Raw genomic sequence first — 20471 nt, forward strand, 5'->3', positions numbered from 1 at the left:
TTTTGTTTATAAGGGATTCATTATCAGTAACATTAGTGTTTTATTAGTTATTTTATAACAGTTTTATATTCCATTCAAGGACATTTAATAGAAACATAATTAGCAAAAAGAAAAAATACTTTTATTTACTCTTTTCTGTTCTTGCTCCTCCTGAACTCTATTCTCTCCTTTTCTCATTTTTTTTATCATCTTGTGATTTCTGTTTAGATTGTGATTTCTCTCTCTCTCTCTCTCTATGCTGTCCTCCTTTATGGCGTCTTGTTTTCTTGGTTCTTACTGTTGTAATCGTTCTAATTGTTGTAATTGTAGTAGCTCAAAAACACACCCCGCCACCTCAGAATTTTCACCTGCGACTGGATTATCAAACAACCCAATTTGGCGAGAAAACCGCGAACCTGGCAAATCTGCTACTTACTTTTTATGACTGTTACGAAGAAAATTGCCATAAAATATTGAAACTACATATTAAGTAATAAAGTAATAATAAAGTAATTGTTAACAAGCAAAACACTTACATTTGTTGGTTTATTTGGTCACTTGTGTTGCTATCTTGTCCTAAGAACACTCTATTTTAAGTGTGCCTCTGAAAAATCTGTTTAAAGGTCTCCTTCCGCTATAATTTAATTTTTCTTGTTCTTTGTGAAATACAATCGGTCTCTCTTAGTTTTATATGGATGCTGCACATAAAACTCTTCCTAAACCTCCATTGTCTGCAGTAGCTAAATCCACTTGGGATGGATTTTTACTTTCTGGATCTACACTACCCACCTATGTGTGTAAGTAACTATAGGTTTAAATAGGATCTCCGGTGGATTTGGCCTTTTACAGAGACTCTAAGACCAGGTCAGTGGCTGAAGTGCACTTATCAGAGCATTACACGCTGTGTAACATATAACATTGCAAAGACTGTTATTAGTGTAAAAATGTCTTTATTTTAAAACGTTTCTAACTGTTGTCCGTCTCTCTGCCTCCTGGTGTTGAAGTGCTGTTAGCCAATCAAAGGCGATATGTGTGCATGTATGAATATTCATGAGCAATTTTTTGAAACCCTAACTTATATGCTACAAAAGTAAAAATTAATACTGCCTGATGGAGAGAAGAAAGGTCAAGCTCTATGTTGCCTGGCTTTGAGCAATATGTAAAAAATGTAACCAGGAAAAACCACATTTTAGACAAGTGTTTTGTAAATATTAAGAACGCTTACATCTCAAAATGCAGACCTCCCATCTTAAACTCGGATCATAATGTGATTCATATGATCCCAGTCTATAAAACAAAATTTAAGAGAAGTAAGCCTGAAAAAAAGGTCATAAGAATTTGGACGAATGAAAGTAAGGATCAGCTTAGAGCTTGTTTTGACTGCACGGACTGGTGCGCCTTTCAGGAAGGCTCTTTAGAGGAAAGAATAACTGTCATTAATGATTATATTCATTTCTGTGTACAACTGCTAGTTCCTACTAAAGAAATAAAAATCTACCCAAATAATAAACTATATGTGACCAAGGATATCAAAAAGGTTATAAATAAAAGGAACATAGCTTTCAGTAACAAAGATACAGTGACACTTAGACAGACAGAAAAAGAATTAAGAACTAAATTAAGAGAAGCAAAATCAAAGCACAGACAGGACCTAGAAAATGCATTCAAAACCAGTAATTCTAAAAAAAGTGTGGGACACCATGAAATCAATGACAGGTATGCGATCCCCAAACAAATCAATTGTAACAGATAATGATTATAAGTTTGCTGACGATTTAAACACTTACTTTACAAGATTCGAATTATCTGATAGTTTTGATAAATGTAACAAAATTTTAACAAACGTTCAACCAGGACCATTAGACAGAATTAATATCACTGTCGATGAAGTTAGGAAAATATTTCAAAACACTAATACTAGAAAAGCAGAGGGGCCAGACCAGTTTAGTCCTTTTATACTGAAAAACTTTTCAGCTGAGCTGGCACCAGCTTGGCAACCAGTGTTTCAATTGTCAATCGACACACACACAGTTCCAACAGTATGGAAAACTTCATATATAAAACCATTGCCTAAAACTCAAAATCCAAAAGAACATAAAGATTATAGACCTATAGCCCTAACTTCAGTAATTATGAAAGCTCTAGAGAGACTCCTGTTAAAATATCTTCAAATAACTTTGTCCAATGGCAAACTGGATTCATTTCAGTTCGCATATAAAACAGGTTGTGGCACAGAAGATGCTGTTGCCACATTAGTTCATATTATCACTAAACATCTAGATAAACCTCACAATTATGTAAGAGCTCTCTTTCTAGATTATTCATCTGCCTTTAATACAATACAACCCAATATTTTACTCTCAAAAATGTACCATCTGAGAGTGAACCCCTATTTGATTCACTGGTATGCCTCTTTCCTTACAAACAGAGTCCAGCTTGTTAAAGTGAATAAGACCCTTTCTTCTGCTATATTGACCAATGTTGGTGCACCTCAGGGCTGTGTGAGTTCGGCTTTGCTTTTTACTTTATATACAGACGACTGTCGTTTAACCACAAAAAATCAATATGTTATTAAATATTCGGATGATACTGTTTTGCTTACTTTACTAACCGACTCAGACGGCTCTGACCTGCACCAACAAGGGGTTAATAAAATTGCTATATGGAGCAAAAACAGAAGAAATAGTGTTTAGTTTAAAATCTTTAATTATAAACCCCACTATTGTTAATAATGAAATAATCAAACAGGTGCGGTCATATAAATATCTTGGTGTAATGATTGATGCCACCTTATCATGGAAGCAGCATATGGACTATATTTGTAAAAAAACTAAACAAAGAATTTATTTTCTTCGTCGTCTCCGATCTTTTGGAGCTACTCGGCAGATACTCCTACTGTTCTATACTGCTGTTATTTTGAGTGTTCTGCAGTACTGTAATGCTGTGTGGTACAATTGCTTGTCCTTATCTGAAAAGTCTGGACTGAAACGCTTGATCAAAGTTTGCTCAAAAATTGTGGGTCAGCGTTTAGAAGGTCAGTATGAGACCGCTTATCATAACAACACAATGCGGTTCTTTCTGATGCTAATCATGTTCTGAACAGCGAATATGTACTTCTCCCATCGGGACGACGATACAGTGTTCCGCGGTTTAATAAAGTCAGACTGAAGCACTCTTTCGTGCACCAGTCAATCCTTAAATTGAACCGGGAGCCTAATCTATAATCATACAAGATCTTTATGAAGCGAGATGATGCGAGCGAACTATGTATTTAATGTACCCCCCTTTTTTTTTTCCCTTTTATAATGGCTTGTTTGTGCCCTTATATATTGTGTTGTTAATGTATGATGTTGTAACGGAGCTACTGTTTTTATGCAAAACAAATTTCAGATCATGGATAATAAAGTATTATCTAATCTAATCTAATCTAAGTCAAACACAACTCACAAAACACTTTCAATCAAATTCAAGCAATATGCTTTAATATCAAAACAGTTATTGTAAGCTGGAATGTTATAATTCCCACATCTCTGTTGATTATTAAAATAACTCCTCCAAAGGCAGGCTTTAACCAACAAGGTCTGGGGCAAAATGCAAAGAAAAATGATATCAGTGAGAAAGAGTATTTCTCTCAAACAGACCTTCATGTCAGAAGAGGGTTTCTGTTATTAATGTCATCGTGTCATTCTTAAATCAAGCTGAGCAACAAACATTAAATACTTGTGAAAGCAAAATTTACAAACTCTTGGATTAAAATTCAGCACAGCCGTTAAAGCTATAACATAATTAGCAATGAACTCTTTAATTTTCTGATCAGTTCCCTTAAATTTAAGCTTTTCTCAGCCATAATCTCAGTCATGAAGTTGTGATTCACAATTAATACAGAGATTAAAGTTAACTAGCGCTCCTGCAGACTTTATCATTTATTTCAATCAAACTAATTACTGTCTGTGTCCCAATTGTGTATTATAATTTAAAGTATAAGGTGTATACTAATTTTAATAGTGCAGGTTTGTCAGGTTAGTGCACTAAATATTAATATGATAACCCAATCTGTACTAACAGAGTTCTGAGTATGTTTCTTGGACATTTGAGTATAGTCAACTTTAACACTTTCTTTGCATATTACATACTGAAAAACTAGTTATACGTAATTAGTACACAATTGGGACAGACCACTGTATTGAGAAGTGCCTAATAAGCTGATGGAGTGCAGTATTTTTAGTTAGTGGTGAAACCTGCAGAAAAATAGATTTACAGCTTTGGAAAAAAAAAACTAAGCGACCACTTAAAAAAAAAAAAAAAAGATGAGTTTCTTTGATTTCACCAAGATGAAAATCTCTGGAATATAATCAAGAGGAAGATGGATGATCACAAACCATCAAACCACCAAACTGAACTGCTTGTATTTTTGCACCAGGAGTAAAGCAGCATAAAGTTATTCAAAATCAGTTTGCAAGACTGGTGGAAGAGATCATGCAAGATGCATGAAAATTGTGATTAAAAACCAGGGTTATTCCACCAAATATTGATTTCTGAACTCTTAAAACTTTATGAATATGGACTTGTATTCTTTGCATTATTTGTGGTCTGAAAGCTCTGCATCCTTTTTGTTATTTCAGCCATTTCTCATTTTCTGCAAATAAATGGTCTTAATTACTTTGATTTTATTTTATTCAGAAACTGAAATGGTCTCTTATTTTTTCTTTTAAGAATTTAGACTCCAACTGCTCTTTTGTCTTTTCATGGCTGAGAGAATGCAAATGCACGGAAAATAAAGATATCAGGGTCACTCTTTGTCCCCATTGTCGTGTGGCTGAGTTGGAATAGAGTTTTTCTCTGAGTGTGTTGTAGACCCTGACAATTCAATACGACTAACAGTTCAAAAAGCTACAATGAGACCAAAGCAAAGCAAATTATTGCTGGTTTAGAACAGGCAATTGTGCTAACAGGCCCAAAACTAAATCAACACTCAATCAAAACATTACTTTCTGGTCTTATTTGATTAATTTCAGGTAAACAAAGCAAAACTCAATCGGAGTACAATACATTGGATATGTGAGAATGACTGGCTCTGTTTAATTGCAAATCTTGGAACTAAAAACTGAAAGTATAATACAAAAGTGCTGTCAAGCTCCTCTGTTCATTTATGTAGAAGGTCATGAAGACTCATAGGTCCAAGTTTTGTAGTAAGCTGTAAGATGATGTGTTATGATGACTTCTCTGTGGCCTTGGTCACAATGCACCAGGCTCATCTGCCTTCATGGTAGATGCTGCTCATTTTACCTTTAAGTTTCATATAAACATATATAATTTCTGTTGCCGTACAAACATATAAATACACCAAAACTGCACGCCACTGTGTCGGATTTTGAGAGTCTGGTGTACGGTGTCCAAACTTTTATACAGATAGGCAGGCAGGCTAGAAAAATATTTCTTTTAGGAGTCTTTAGAGGATCTCGTACTTGTCCACGACAAATGAAGTCTCAGAGGAATATTTCACTGGGCTTCCCTCTTCTACCTGGACCACTTTGGCCACCTGTACAAAGAAAGAACAGGTTGATTAGTGAGCACTGTATCTTTTGCACATGAAATAAAAGATTTAAGAACGTTAAGCCCTATCCAGATGGAAATAATTCACACTTAGTGATACTCAGTGATAAAACTCCTGCGTCCGGACTGCAATTGAAAAAAAAATAGGAGGACCAGTGAGTTTTTAAAATTTCTCAGTCACATGACATCACGTTCAGTAGCTCCTCCTTTTCCACTTGCTGTTGTGTTTTTTACGTGGATCTCTGTGGAAACGCTTACCCAAAGTATAATTATGGTGCGCGGCAGTGGACAAATAGCTATTGTATTAAATGTGAGGGGACGGAACTCAGATGTGTGTCCGGACAGGACTAAAATTACTGGAGGACCACGGAGTTCAGCGAAAAACACTAGATAATTCAGCCTGTAATTTTTTTAGCGGATGTCTAAGAAAAACACATACATGATCGTTCCAGACAGGAATAAAATCATAGAAGTGAAAATTACCCAGGACCCCCTGACGAACAAATCCCATCCAGATAGGGCTTTAGTTACTGTTTTTGTATAAAAATGGCACTATGTTCACATAAGCTGATTTTTTTATTTTATTTTTTGCCTTATTGTGAAGGAGATCTGATTTTCTTTCAGGGCTGTGTGAATATATTAAGTCAGTCTTTTCAAATCATATTTGGGTCACCTTTATATGCATGTGGTCCTAGATTGGATGCATATCCAATTTGTGGGAATGCAATATAAATGTGATTGGTCAGATCAGATTTCAGCAGCTTTCTTGCAGCACAAATTCGATTAGTGCTGATGCAGACCAAAGCCCTTATAGAAAATCACGTTCACTTAAAGGCCATCTTGCAACACCCCTGGCAGTTATTTCCAGTTAAACAAGAACAGACTTTGATCATTATGACAATTTTACCATAAATTTATGTTCAGACTTCCAGCCCACATCAGATTTTTGATATTCTGGACTGCAAAAAAACACATGAAAACCTGTTTTTGCTGTTTCAGATCTATTTGGAGGTGGTTTAACCTCTTAACAGACCTTGACCTGTATATATATAGGCTACAGGTCTAGGTGATACAAAACTCTAAAATACGTTTTTTTTTTTTATATTCTGAAACTTTGAGAGCTTTGGAGAGATTCTCCTGCAGAACAGTTGGAGAAGCTGCATTTTCACTCTGTATTTTAATAAGTTTGGAGGACATGAAATGATTAAATTGTATTTAGAAAAATATTGATTTTAAAATGTTAAAATTTAATCAATATTCATTATTTTCTGACAGTTGCTGATTTACTATTTTATTTCAGTACTGTTTCTTATTAAACATGAAAGAGTTCCACAAGATACAGTTGAGTAAAATCAGATTGAAGAGTGATTAAACTTGGATTTTTCACAGATGTGTCTCAGACTGGACATTCTGGCCACTGTAATCAGATTTTAAAGTGTCTTTTGCATCACTCAAAATGTGAAAACTGAGGACTACATCAAATCCAGAGGGACAGAAGTGTGTAAACCTACATAATTGCCTTATTTTCCAATGCAGACAGGTTTTAATGTTAGGCAAATCAGATTTGATCACTTGAATATGAAACAAATTCGATTTAGCTAAAGTCTGAACGTGGCATAAAATTGGAAAAGACTGAAATACTCAATACTAAAGAGTAAATTAACTTTATAAAGCAAAAAAAATAAATAATAATAAAAAAATAATAAAAAAAAAAACTTTGAGCAGGGTTACCCTGAAAACAAGAAAACTGCTTTGACTCACCTGAATGTCGCTGTAGCAGCGTCTAGACACAAACGAGACGTTAACTGGGAAGAAGTCGTTGGGTTTCCCGGCTATGCTGAACTCCAGGCTTCCACTTTTGTTATTTTCATCTATAACAGGCAGGCACCATTCCAGGATGTTTTTCCTGCTGTCGTGGCGATACTCGCCATCAATGTCTCCAATGACAGGAGCACCAACTCCAGACCTGTAAAGTAGCAACATATGATTCAGACGATAAATTTCAAGAAAAGGCTTTTTTTTATTGACCAGATGCATTTCTTTGAACACTTACGGCACAGGAATGGTAATGATCACGTCATTAAGTTCAAGGCCTTCATCCTGGAGCTCGTACTCAATGTTGACATCGCAGTTACTGCCACTCTCTGAGGGCCAGCAGTTTACTAAAAAAAAATACATTACATTACTTCAGTTAGTAAATTGATAAAATTTTATAGATGTTGCTTTTAATACATTTATTTATTCAAGATTTATTTATTCAAGATCAAAATTTTTACAGGTTACATACTGGTTAAAGGAATGAGGGACTCGTCTGTGGTCTGTAGCCTCCACTTCAGCACACCCACATCACTGTTGAGTGGAAAAGACTTCTCTGGGTTTTTCAGACCAATCAAGGACTCTGCAGTGAAGAGCTTCTTATCCACATTGGGATGGGTCTACAAAAAAGAAAGGAAAGCTTTTCTTTTAAGATTGCTTTTATTTTTAAGAAGTTAAAGTGGCTGTGCGCATTATTTATTTTCTAAACTGAAAGTAGAAGCATTTCTGAGTGAAGAAGGGATAAAATATTGTGTTTAATGATACCAGTGTGCTTGAACGGCCACCCCTGCTAAGCCTAATATATTAATTATAAAAACGTTTCGCGGGAGTTCTTCTTCTGGCCACGTCGTGTCTTTTTACGTACCTATGCCACATGTGTACTGCCTCTAAAAGAGGATCCGGCTCAGTTTTACTAAACGCGAGCGGCTGGTGGAGCAATGGAGACTTAAGAAGGAGGAACTCAGAGCTCAGTCGCTCATTCACTCATAGTAAAATCAAAGAAACGAAGGAGTGAAGTTTCTGACTGAGCGCTTTCTCTGTCTTTCTGACTGAACATAACCTGGATTCGGATTCATCCACACTTACCCATTCTCACCAGAGAGGGCCCTAAATCCAAAAATTTACAGACATCAGCTTTAAGTATCATGGGTGTGATATATACATAACGTTAAATGTACAAAAGGATTTCTGTATAAACATTTTAATAAAATTTCATTTTAAATTAGATTATGGAGTTGACCTGCAGCTTTACACAACTGCCACATGTTTTCTTTTATGAGATTAACTCTACAGATCATGCAAAATCCTGCAACTCCAAAGCACCTGCAGTTGGACTCCTTTCTTGTCATTGTTGTTAATGTGCAAGCGGATACGTCCATTCTTGTCATCCGACACCCTCAGGGTTATCATGCCCAAGATCTCCATGTTCTGCAGTCCACCATCTCGTCCACATGTGAGCGATATCTTCTCCTCCATCCTCAGATGCACACTGAGAGATTGGAAACAAAAAACAAATGAAGCAAACATTACACTCAGATAGTCAGTAAGTGCCAGTGTAAAGATTATGTTGAATGAAGAAAGGCTTCTGATAAATCGTTGATAAAATACCTTTCTGTGTTCACTGGAGGTTGAAGGACTTTAGATGCCTCGGATTGTTTCTTCCCTGCACTGTGCATGATGATGTTTTCCCCCTCGGACTTCAGTTTATCAACGAAGTTATCAACCTCCTTTCCTTTGGCACCCAGCTTCAGGGCTTTACTAGGACCGCTTGGCCTGGAACACACAAAGCTTTGTATTACATTTTGCTCATTATTACACACTTAAATCTTAGGCTACGTTCACATTACAAGCCACATTGCTCAAATCTGATCTGTATCTGTGTGTAATGTAAATGAATCTGTCACTGAAACGCCTCACATGCGCACATTGATATGCGTATAAACGTTGCCTTCTTCACAAACAACAAAAAAACCTCATATTTGACGACTCGTAGCTTTATAAAGGGAAATGGATGAGTTAGCAGCTTATATAGAGCATCTTTTTTCTGAAGTGGAGAGAAAACAGCTGGTCTGAAGTTAATGCTCAGGTCAAGGAGGAGAAAAATGTGGTTTGCTTTTGCTGTTTTTGCAGCTATAGCTGCACCAAGAGATGTGTGGGTACGAGAGAGATGCATGTAGCGCTAATGCTAATGCGTAAAAGCAAAAAAGACGAATACGTATCCGATTTAGGACTACATATGAAAGTGACTCAAATCTGATTTGAAAAAATCTGATTTGGCACGTTCACACAGCCATGAAAAAAATCACATCTGAGCCACTTTGAGCAAAAAATCAGAAATGAGTCACTTCGACCTGGTAATGTGAACATAGACTAAGTCAAATTTCCTAGTGTACATACCTAACTGGGGCTGGAGCCATTTTTGGCTTCTCTGGTTCCATCATTGACTCCGTGATGATGGTGGCTGGACTGACACCGCTCATTCCAGTACTTCCAAAACCTCCAAAGCCAGGTGCTTTTTTGCCTGCACGCTCAGCATCCCGTCTTGCCTGCTGCAACTCTTTGGCCTTCCGCCTCATCTCTGCATTTGCTTCTCGTTCTTGAGTCTGGCAGGAAGAAAAAGAGAATAAATTATTTATGAAGATGCACTTTAAAAGCAGGGGAAGATCTGATGCTGTTAATTTAGACTTTACAGCCAAAAAACAAGTGACTTCACCTCTCTGACTGCACGGAAAACCTTTTCCTCATGTGAGTCCATCTCAGTGAAGGTACGAATCTGGGCCAGATTGACATTTTCCCTGTAGCCCAGAGCAACAATCTCATCAAATGCAAATATTATATCAAAGCAGTGCTCCGAGATCTCGGATTCCTCCAGCACACGACAATATTCAGGAATCTGGAAAGAGACAAAACACATCTTTAACTCCACCAGCTTCACACTTTTATGGACAAAAGTATTGGACCAAGCCTCTTTATGTAGTCCCACTGTCACAGGTATATAAAACATCAAACACCTAGCCATTCTGCCAAGTCTGCCTTTCCAGACATTTGTAAAATAAAAAAAATGCCTGATTACTGAATTCAAGGGAAGTATTGTAATAAAATGCTGAGTGATACTATTGAAAATTGGAAAAATGAAGAAACTACAGGACCACCTACTGTAACCTAATCTAAGATATTTAGGTAAGATACAAAGGTAATATACTTTTGTCCATATAGCGTAAAACCAAAGATTATTTTCATACCACACGGGAGAAAAGCCGCAATGTCTCCAAGTCCTCCAGAATGTTGCTGTTCTTTGTGGTGACAAGGACCATGTAGAGTTTCTCCATAGGCTGGTAGACATAGCGCACGCTGTCTGTCTCAACGAAGGTGTGCTGCTTCCCTGTGCTCATTAGTTTAGGAAAAGCAGCCAGAAGACCTTCAATGCGGGTGCGCGTCATCTCTACGAACTGCCGTGACACTATGGCTTTTCCAGCCTTGGTGCACACTGCTGCTGCCAAGAGCACCTGAAAAACACATTTAAATGACAAACATACATTAAATATGCATCTGGTATGAACAGAATCCAATGTATCAAAGTTCTCAATACAATCCAATTATCTGCAATTTAATCAAATATGCAATATTCAAGTAGGTAAATTATTGAGTCAGGCATATTAAAACTTGAGATATTAAAACTGACTGGTATGGCATCAATGAGTATTGGTGTTGGGCAAATATTAGCAAAAAATGAATGAGATGTTGAATAAAAATAGAATGAATCCAATTTAAAACACAGCACACAGCCACATTGTGTGATGTGGCTATTCTGTGAGAAAGCAGACTGTGTGAGAGACGTTTCAACATAATGGCTTGTTCTAGACGCTTATCTTAAATGAAAAATGAATTAAAAAAAAATACCATCACCTTCCTAAAATAATTTTTAAATAATTAAATAGAATTTTTTGGCTAAATCATCTCCTCATGATGCTACATAACCACCTGTTTTATATTAAACACTGTGCAAACATAACGTTCCTGTATTTCAGTTCAGAAAAGGCATAAAATATAAAAATCACTGCCACAAAAGAGAGTTCTTTACAGGTTTCTGACAGAGATTTCTTCTGTTAATATGCATTAAAATAGTAATTATATTTAATAAAAACAATTCAATTAATTCTAAACCCTAGTTTGTACCTTCTACTGTAAGAATGGACTTTCCTTCTCATCTAAAGCTGGAATTTTGAGATAAACGGTTTTAAATGACAGCTATTACAGATAATTCTAGTGCTGTAAGATTTTCCAGGAAAACACTGCACTGACTTTGGATTTGATATAACACAGTGGACCAACACCAGCAGAGGACATGTCTCTCCAAACCATCACTGATTGTGTAAACTTCACACTAGACCTCGAGCAGCTTGGACTGTGTGTCTCTCCAATTTCCAAATGAAATGTAAAATTTACTGATCAGTGATGGTTTGGAGACCCATATCATCTGCTGGTGTTGATCCACTGTGTTATATCCAAAGTCCAAGATCTTAAAGCACTTTATGCCTCCCTCTGTTGACAACTTTTATAGAGATTACGGGAATTTCATTTTCCAACAGGATTTGGCACATTGCCAAAAGTATCAATAGGTCTGATTTTCTAAAATAGTCTTTATTTTTAGGAAATAAACACTTAAAACATTTATCATTTCCTGCACATAAATGCTCTAAATGACAATATTTTTATTTGGAATTTGGGAGAAATGTTGTCAGAAGTTTATAGAATAAAACAATGTTCATTTTTCTCAAATGTATACCTATAAATAGCAAAATCAGAGAAACTGATTCAGAAACTGAAGTGATCTATTTGTTTTCCAGAGCTGTATATTTACAGCTAAACAAACACTGTAAACATTTTACTGGATGTTTTGTTAACAGCACAGCTATAATTTAGGAGTCATAAAGCTAGTTAATAATCTAAATGACAGAGATAGTAGTAAAGTTAGCTGGAAAAAAACGTTGGGTATACTTGCGTTAGCTAACTAACTAACTTAAATTATATATAAAATGTATAGTTAGTTAGTCATCGTATAGAGCTTGTAACCTGCTTAAATACACTTTTAAAGCATTTAAAGAAATATATCTAGCGTTACCAAACGCTAGTAAGCAAACATATGGCTAGCTAACTTAGTTAGCCTAGCGAGCTAACGTTAGGTTAGCCAGTTAAACTAGCTAACTAGCTTAGCCTTTTCCTTGAAGTTAGTTAAAGCGTAACTTAAGTTCAGCTGAAAACGTTACCAGTTACACCAAAAATCGTTTTATACTGTTAAAACGACACTATTCGACACATTAAATTAATCAATCCAGCTGTATGGATTAAATAAAAGCCCCTGCTGTCATTAAGACAACTTCTCTTTTTAGCTAAAGCTAGCTATGCTAAGCTAAGCTATGCTAGCTGTCTAACTCAAAGCTAGGCTAGCTAACAGTTAGCTCCTAACTGATAAACTACAGCAGCTCGCCTTTAAACACAGTTTAAAATCAGTTTTACCATTTTAGCTCCGTCCCGAGGTACTGAAATCCACAGCCGCGCTCTCTCGGTCTTTAATAAATCACGCAGGCAGCAGTATCGGTGTTTTAGGCTTCATACAGAGTCGCACAGGCTGACTCTCCGCTAACAGAGTGTAACAGCAGAGCCACGTCTCCAACCGGAAAAACTTCACACGCTTCACACCCACCTCAGAACAGCTTCACCCAGATTCAGCCGTCTGTTTTATTTTAATTATTCATTTATTAAATGACTAAAACATTAAAACCCGTAAAAATATAAGAGTGACCAACCACAGCATTTTTTTTTTCAAATTAATTATTATATTTTTATTTTTTATTTAAATTAAATTGTAATGCTCCAAAACTTTTAGGGATCTACCTATATTAAAATTCTGTGTATATATATTTGTTTTGCCCTTCTCTTTCTCTTTCTGTTTCTGTTTCTCAATGTGGATGTTTTTTATAACTCCAGCTTCATCCCTCTATTTCATTTTAATTAATCATTTATTATCAACCTTATTATAATACTGGCAAAATAATACACACACAAAGTTTAAAATCTCTTTAAAACTACATTTTATTATAGTTATAAACTCAATTATATAACTCTATAAAGTCAATAATAATAATAATAATAATAATAATAATAATAATAATAATAATAATAATAATAATAATCATTGCTATTTTAAGGCATTATTTTTAAATAGTCTATCATTATTTTGAGATACCATCTCATTATTTTAAGAGAGTAAGTCATTATTTTTGAGATACTATCCCATTATTCTGAGACACTAAGGCATTATTTTGAGATAGCATTTGGAAAATAAATAATTTTAAAATGTATCTTAAAATAATGACTCAAATAATGATCCCAAATGAATCCCTTATTATCTCAAAATAATGATTTACTATCTCAAAAATAATGAAACAGTATATTAAATTAAAGTCAAAATAATGAATTACATACATATCTATACTTTATAAACTCTAATCTTAAAATATATTTGCAAACAATTTTACAAAGTCAATGGAAAATTATTAGAATAAAAAGGGTAGATCCCTAATAGTTTTGAAGCATTACAATTTCATTTGAATAAAAAAGAAAAAAGTATAATAATAGTTTGAAAAAGAAAATGCTGTGGGGAGTCACTCTTATATTTTCAATGTTTTCATAGCCTGAGATGATTGTATTAAAAGTATTTTTGGGATTATTGTGACACTTCCTCTGGCCTTTGTTTATTTACTTTATTTTGAGATTCTGTATATTTATTGTTGCTGCTGTTCACTTTCTGTTTCTATTTATCAGTGTAAATGTTTCTATAACTTCAATAAAATAAAGCTTTATCCAGCTTTATCCTAATAATTCCTAAAAAAAACAGATTATTAAATCATTCTTTTGAGATACTATCTTATTATTTTGAGACACTATTTCATTATTTTAAGATATTAATGCATTATTTTAAGATATTAGGCATTATTTTGAGATACTATCTCATAATTCTGTGATAGTCATTATTTTGAGATAGTAAGATACTGATATTGCAAGTGTGTTTTTTTTACTTTCTTTTACTATCTCAAAATCATGACTTACTACATTTATATTTTATATTTTTGGCACCTTTTAAGTGTGTGGCCTTTCCAACTGAATCCTGAGGTAACATTTAAAATGTATGAGGTCCTCTGGTGGTGGGGACTGTGTACTGCCTATAGCCAATTCCAAGAGTTACATATACTCTGTGTGTGTGTGTGTGTGTGTGTGTGTGTGTGTGTGTGTGTGTGTGTGTGTGTGTGTATATATATATACACACACAATACACAATATATACATGCCTGAAAGCATTAAAGGACAGAATACTTTAATCCTTCAAGTCTTCTGGGTGTGTTTAGGCACTATGTATAATAATACACATCTGTGGTATGTGTAGAAAATGAAAAATGCATTTTTTTTTTATCTTTCACTTCCTTTAATAACATACATGCTATGGGTTAGCCACTGCCACAGGTGATACTTTTAGTACATAGAAGTCCTGTGTCACATTTGGAGGTAAGGAAAAATAAAGAATATAAAGAAAAAAGATCATAATGTTTGACAGTAGAGAAAAAAGATGATTGACCAAACCTCTGCACCCCAGTAGCCCAAACTTATCAGGCTAATAAATACATATTCTGGTGGCAAATGACCTGTTGTTGACCTCTTATGACCTACATTGTATTTGAGATGTGCTATTATTTGTTTATTTGTGTTCTGACCATAGTTTATCTGGGTTGATCTTAGAACATACACAGTATATAGACATAAACAGCATTACTTTATACATTACACTACAACACATATTGGGTTCCAGTTGTTCTGGTGATCACTATTCAACATAGTTCAACACAGTACAATAAAAACACCTTTCACTGAACAGTTGTCAATTACAGCCAGCTTCATATGCCCAATGGTTTCTGCTTTATCTTACAGTCTTCTCTGAAGGCCATGGTTATCATTATCATTCACAACCACTAAGAATCAGTTTAGTGAACAGGGATTAATCCTAGTCTAAAAATATATTTTCATTTTGAATGAAAAATCTGCATTTAAAATGCTATATAGTCCAAGACTAGATTAAATCACTGTGGTTACTCAAAGAAACCAGTTCAGAAATGCCGGGGAAAAAAACCAACCACCTGCATTAGTTTATGTGTTTGCAATTTGTCTATATCAGTATACAGATTATACATAATCTGACATTGTGAAATAAAATTATCTGAGTGTTGCTAAAAGGTTTAAAGGACAGAAACTTTAATATTTCAATCCTAAAATATTTAAACCTTTATGTAAGTCTTCTGACTATAATATGCTATATATTCCAAGACTAGGGTTGAAGGATTAAAGTTTCAGTTTAGTAAACAAGGAATTAATCCTAGTCTAAGAATGTGTTTTCATTTTAATGAAAAATCTGCATTTAAAATGCTATATAGTCAAAGACTAGGTTAAATCACTGTAGTTACTCAAAGAAACCAGTTCAGAAATGCCATTTTATCCTCAACCAAAAAAAAAACACTCAAATCTGCTTTAGTTTATGGGTTTGTAATTTGTCTGTATCAGTATACCGATTTTACATAATCTGACATTGTGAAATAAAATTCTCTGAGTGTTGCTAAAAGGTATAAAGGACAGAAACTTTATCTTTCTACCCCTAAAATCTTTAAACCTTTATGTACGTCTTCTGACTATAATGTGCTATATAATACAAGACTAGGGTTGAAGGATTAAAGTTTCAGTTTAGTGAACAAGGAATTAAGACTAGTCCAAGAATATATTTATATTTTGAATGGAAAATCTGCATTTAAAATGCTATATAGTCCAAGACTAGGTTAAATCACTGTATTTACTCAAAGAAACCAGTTCAGAAATGCCATTTTATCCTCAACCAAAAAAAAACACTCAAATCTGCTTTAGTTTATGGGTTTGTAATTTGTCTATATCAGTATACAGATTTTACATAATCTGACATTGTGAAATAAAATTCTCTGATTGTGGCTCAAAGGTTTAAAGGACAGAAACTTTAATCCTTCAATCCTAAAATATTTAAACTCTATAATATGCTATAAAGTCCAAGACTAGAATTGAAGGATTAAAGTTTAGTGAACAGGGGATTAATCCTAGTCTAAGAATATATTTTCATTTTAAATGGAAATTCTGCATTCAAAATGCTATATAGTCCAAGACTAGGTTAAATCACTGTGCAGGAAACTACCTATACGTGACCACATGCTTAAATAGGCAAAGTGAAGACTCTAAAAATAATAAGGTGGGCTTCAAGGCTGCAAGAACATACACATCAACATAGTGTTGTTGCTCAGTTTACTAGGAACTCCAGCTTCCAAACACACTATAAATACTATTATAATAAAACTATGGTCAGTGCACCGGTGTAGGCTGTGTTATCCCTATCTGTAGGTCGAGGTCTCAGAGGATATAGAAGAACCAGATACAGTAGGAAGATGGGAGGAGGTCTGGGCTTGAAGAAAGAGAAGCAATGCAGCTTCCACATCACGTTTACTTTGGTGCAGTTGGCTTCTCCTCGCAGGTGATGGGGATGCTACGCTCTGATACATCCTGCAGGTTGCGAGGAGCAGAGACGGTCAGCACGCCGTCGAAGGATAGACAGGAAGTGAAATTTCCAGGGTCAACTCCTGTTGGCACCTTATACTTCCTGTAGAACTCTCTCGCCACGTAGCCATGATCATCCTGTGAAGAATGTACAGAAATCATGTTCTAGGAAAGTTTTAAAAATGTGTGGTATAAAAAACTTTAAAAACTTTAAATACAGAATAGAATATTGTCTAAATATACACAAAATTAGTAAAGTTTAAACAATGAACTTTTAAAAAAATGTTCCTAATAAATGAAATACTCCAAAATACATAATTTCTTTAAATATGCTTATCAAATAAAAAATTCTCAATTGTAAAAAGAGGAAATAAACATAAAGAAGTGTTCTATAGTGTTAAATATCTGGGAACAACATTTCATTCTTCTTCTTATTGTATGCTTAATAAAAACATGTTTTTAACGTTTTAAAGAAAGAAGCCTTTAAATACATAAAAGAAATACTCTTATTAACTCAGACTTACTGTGTTGGCAGTTTGGTCCTGTCTGGTGTATGTTTTTACCTGTCGTTCCTCATGTTTGCCATGAATCTCGACATACTCGTCATTGACCTTGACTGACAGCTCTTCAGGAGAGAAGTGCTTCACATCCAGGTTGATTACAAAGCGGTCCTTATCCATTCTGACCTGCGTATCAGAGAGTCAGATACCTGGCATGTTGCATGTTGTATAATAGTAAACCACTTTGAATGCATTATACATATCCGACTGCAAACTGTTTATATTAACATTATCAAGTTATTTTATGAATAATATTTACGTAGAATGAAGACTATACATTTTTCTATAGATTTCTCATGCATCATGAATTAAAGACGTTTGGGACATAGGGTCAAATGGGATAATTTTGTGTTTGCTGCGCTCTAGGTGTGAAATGCATCATTTTTTGGCAAGAAAGCTCCAAAAAATCATTCAATCACCCTTAATTCACCCAACGTAGATATGTAGACACATAGATATGTAGATAGCATCATCTCTCTCTTACCTCTGACATGCCACTGTCCCACAAGCTTGGGTAGCGCCAGAATGAAGGCCGGTAGTAGAACATGGCGTAGAATGGAGAAAAAAAATCACTATCCCAGTGATCCCCAACGTGCTGGTCAAACATCCGGAATGGGAAGAAACCTGGAAAGAGAGACCGACGGAACCAGGGGTTCTGGATTGCTATTTCCATTATATCTCCTCCAAATGGATTCGGTAGGTGGGCAGCTCTTGGGGATGTGCAGCTCATGCCCCTGCCACCAGCCCATATTTATGCCCCGACCTCCACGCTCATGCCAACAGCACACCCACCCGCTGATCCTCATCCAAAGATGAGGTAAAGTGTTTGTGCTGCTCTCTTTCCCTTTGCCCTCTGACTTACCCCGAAGCAAAGCTGCTACATCACCCCATGTAGACTGAGCTGCCCTGAGGTCATTCACACACAGAACCTCAGGATTACTTTCAGGGATTTGAATATTGCTGATGCCTCCCTGCCCACAAGCTCAGAAAGATTTCTGTCTGGCTAAGTTTGAGTGCTTTTGACCGAAGCCTTCCACCGAATTTGGCTGGAGCCCCAGCGGACAACCGTGCCAGGGGATTCCGGACCCCGTGCCCTGCCCCGGGGACACAGCCGGATGCAGTTCGCTTCCACTCAGGCCTACATCAATGGAGAACTCAGGCAGAAAGATAATATGAAGCCCCCCAAAACCGGTTGGGGATTGCATCTCTCAGCAAGATGCGTGATCCGCTCTGAATCAGCCAGGATAAAAAGACCTTCCTGCTCGGCAGATGTGCACCCATGCACCCACCGTACACCACACACATCACGAGCCACAAGCTGTAAAACTGAACGCCTCACATCCTGTGTAATATATACAACAAGCTACGTGTGAACATATGGAGAGATATAGACAGAAATGCAGCAATTCCTCCATAATATCAGCACCAACCTCTTCAATTCCAAGTTACCATGGAAACAAACCTGACTTTGTACCAAGTGCACTTCACGGTGAGAATGACTGATGAACAAAAATGAAAATATAGACAAACAGCTTTTAACTCTTTCTTTTAACTCGTTCTTTATTGAAGCTGTTTATTGGAACATTTTAGTTGTAGCATGTAAGATGTACATATAAATCACGGTACCCTATTTACAGCATCATAATGGTTTTCTTTACAGGTGTACACAGGTAATTTTCTCAGCTGCTATTTTTCTGAAGGCCATTTTAATAGGGTATAATATAGGGATTTTCTCCTAATGGTCTTGAGAGATGAAGGTCTTCCTTGGCCTACCAGTCATTTTATGGTTACCAATCTCACTAGGTCTCTCCTTTACCTAATGTTTAGTAATGTTTCAGACAGTAACAGATTTAGTGAGCTGATATCTTTTTCCACTTTTTGGAGGGTGAAGACAAGCGCATGTGAAATCCAATGTACCGTATGTCAAATCAGCTACCACCTATTTTTGAACTGCTGGCAATGCAGCATCAAGGGGGTGCGTTTTATGGTGGGGGTGCAGATTTCGGCACTACTATGGTGCCGAACTTAGCATCCCTGTCAGAAAAAGCACCCCCTCACGGGAGAGGATGCAGGTGTTTTTCATTATTTGTTTACGAGTGAGCGTATCTTAGAACAGCATCTTGGATTTTTTTTTTTATTTAAAAAAAAAAGTTAAAGCCAAGAAAATGTATGTGCGCTCCCAAAAGGGAGTGCTTTTCCTGGCGGGGGTTCTGAATTCGGCACAACACCGGCAAAGAATAACTTTGTTCAAATATTTAAAGAAAATATGTCAGTGTAGTTTGTTTTTTTGTAGAGTCTTTAGTTTATGTGTTGGAGCGTCATCAACAGTTTTTTTGCTATCGTTCAGATCAGGAGCATGTGGTTTGGATTAGTGCATTTTTCTGTGCAATTAAACATGGAGTTAGGTCTGATAGTTGGGTCAGATTCAGTTCAGTTTAGTTCATATCTCTCCACAAATTAACAGCTCTAGAGTTTGCTTGGGATACGCCCGAGACCACATCTTTTTAAGGCTCTCGTGTTTCGATCCACAACTGGGCAAATCCTTAAGTGGGCAAATAAATTAAGTCTGAATTAACTGGAATAAACAGTGCACAGTGTAATACAAATAAAGACATACTGTTTTAAACATTACTACAACAAAGAAGACAAATAGTGCACTTGGTAGCCTTAAAAAAGGACTGGTAGGCAAATTAATTCCTAAATGGATGATGAAAACAGGGTCGTATTACAGTAGTACGACACTAAGATTCAGATTTCATTCACCGAATTCAAACCATATTCATTGATTTTTCAGGAACAGGAGCTGTTCAGGGTTACACCCAGCCCTACAGCAGGGTGAAAGCTTTTACCACTATACCTCCACCCAACCCAGACCCCCTCCTTCCCAGCCCTTCTGTTGGAGCTGTTTGGTGGATGAGGGAGGGAGGGGTGAGAAGGAGGAGACGG

At 36.0% G+C, this 20471-nt stretch overlaps 2 protein-coding genes and 1 long non-coding RNA gene across 3 annotated transcripts in view; all 3 read right to left on the reverse strand.

The window, feature by feature from the left end:
• Positions 1-3439: 3439 nt before the first annotated feature.
• On the reverse strand, positions 3440-13038 carry arcn1b (archain 1b). Its single transcript, XM_007231431.4, has 10 exons — positions 12865-13038; positions 10590-10853; positions 10061-10240; positions 9745-9950; positions 8956-9120; positions 8671-8836; positions 7820-7967; positions 7586-7694; positions 7294-7498; positions 3440-5518 (listed from the first exon to the last, which is right to left on the reverse strand). The coding sequence occupies exons 1-10, from the start codon at positions 12865-12867 to the stop codon at positions 5429-5431; spliced, it is 1536 nt and encodes a 511-aa protein (XP_007231493.2). The 5' UTR covers positions 12868-13038; the 3' UTR covers positions 3440-5428.
• The window catches only part of LOC125782549 (uncharacterized), a 207295-nt gene continuing 190263 nt past the window's right edge, over positions 3440-20471 (reverse strand). Inside the window, exon 2 of the long non-coding RNA XR_007425255.1 lies at positions 3440-4318. This is a non-coding gene — a long non-coding RNA (uncharacterized LOC125782549). The remainder of the gene's footprint in view (positions 4319-20471) is intronic.
• cryaba (crystallin, alpha B, a) lies at positions 14816-19114 on the reverse strand. Its single transcript, XM_049466832.1, is given in 4 exon segments — positions 14816-17103; positions 17529-17651; positions 18010-18264; positions 18266-19114. Coding segments are annotated over 4 exon segments (636 nt in total). The 5' UTR covers positions 18332-19114; the 3' UTR covers positions 14816-16911.

The sequence above is a fragment of the Astyanax mexicanus genome, chromosome 18 (genome assembly GCF_023375975.1).
Source record: "Astyanax mexicanus isolate ESR-SI-001 chromosome 18, AstMex3_surface, whole genome shotgun sequence".
Classification (NCBI taxonomy): Eukaryota; Metazoa; Chordata; class Actinopteri; order Characiformes; family Acestrorhamphidae; genus Astyanax; species Astyanax mexicanus.

Excerpts from the sequence above, each read along its gene's own strand:
- arcn1b (XM_007231431.4), bottom strand. Across the intron at positions 10,241-10,589 it reads TGCGGCTTTTCTCCCGTGTG|ATTCCTGAATATTGTCGTGT; the intron begins GTATGAAAATAA and ends GTCTCTTTCCAG. Across the intron at positions 7,968-8,670 it reads AGAAAGGAGTCCAACTGCAG|ACCCATCCCAATGTGGATAA; the intron begins GTGCTTTGGAGT and ends TCTTTTTTGTAG.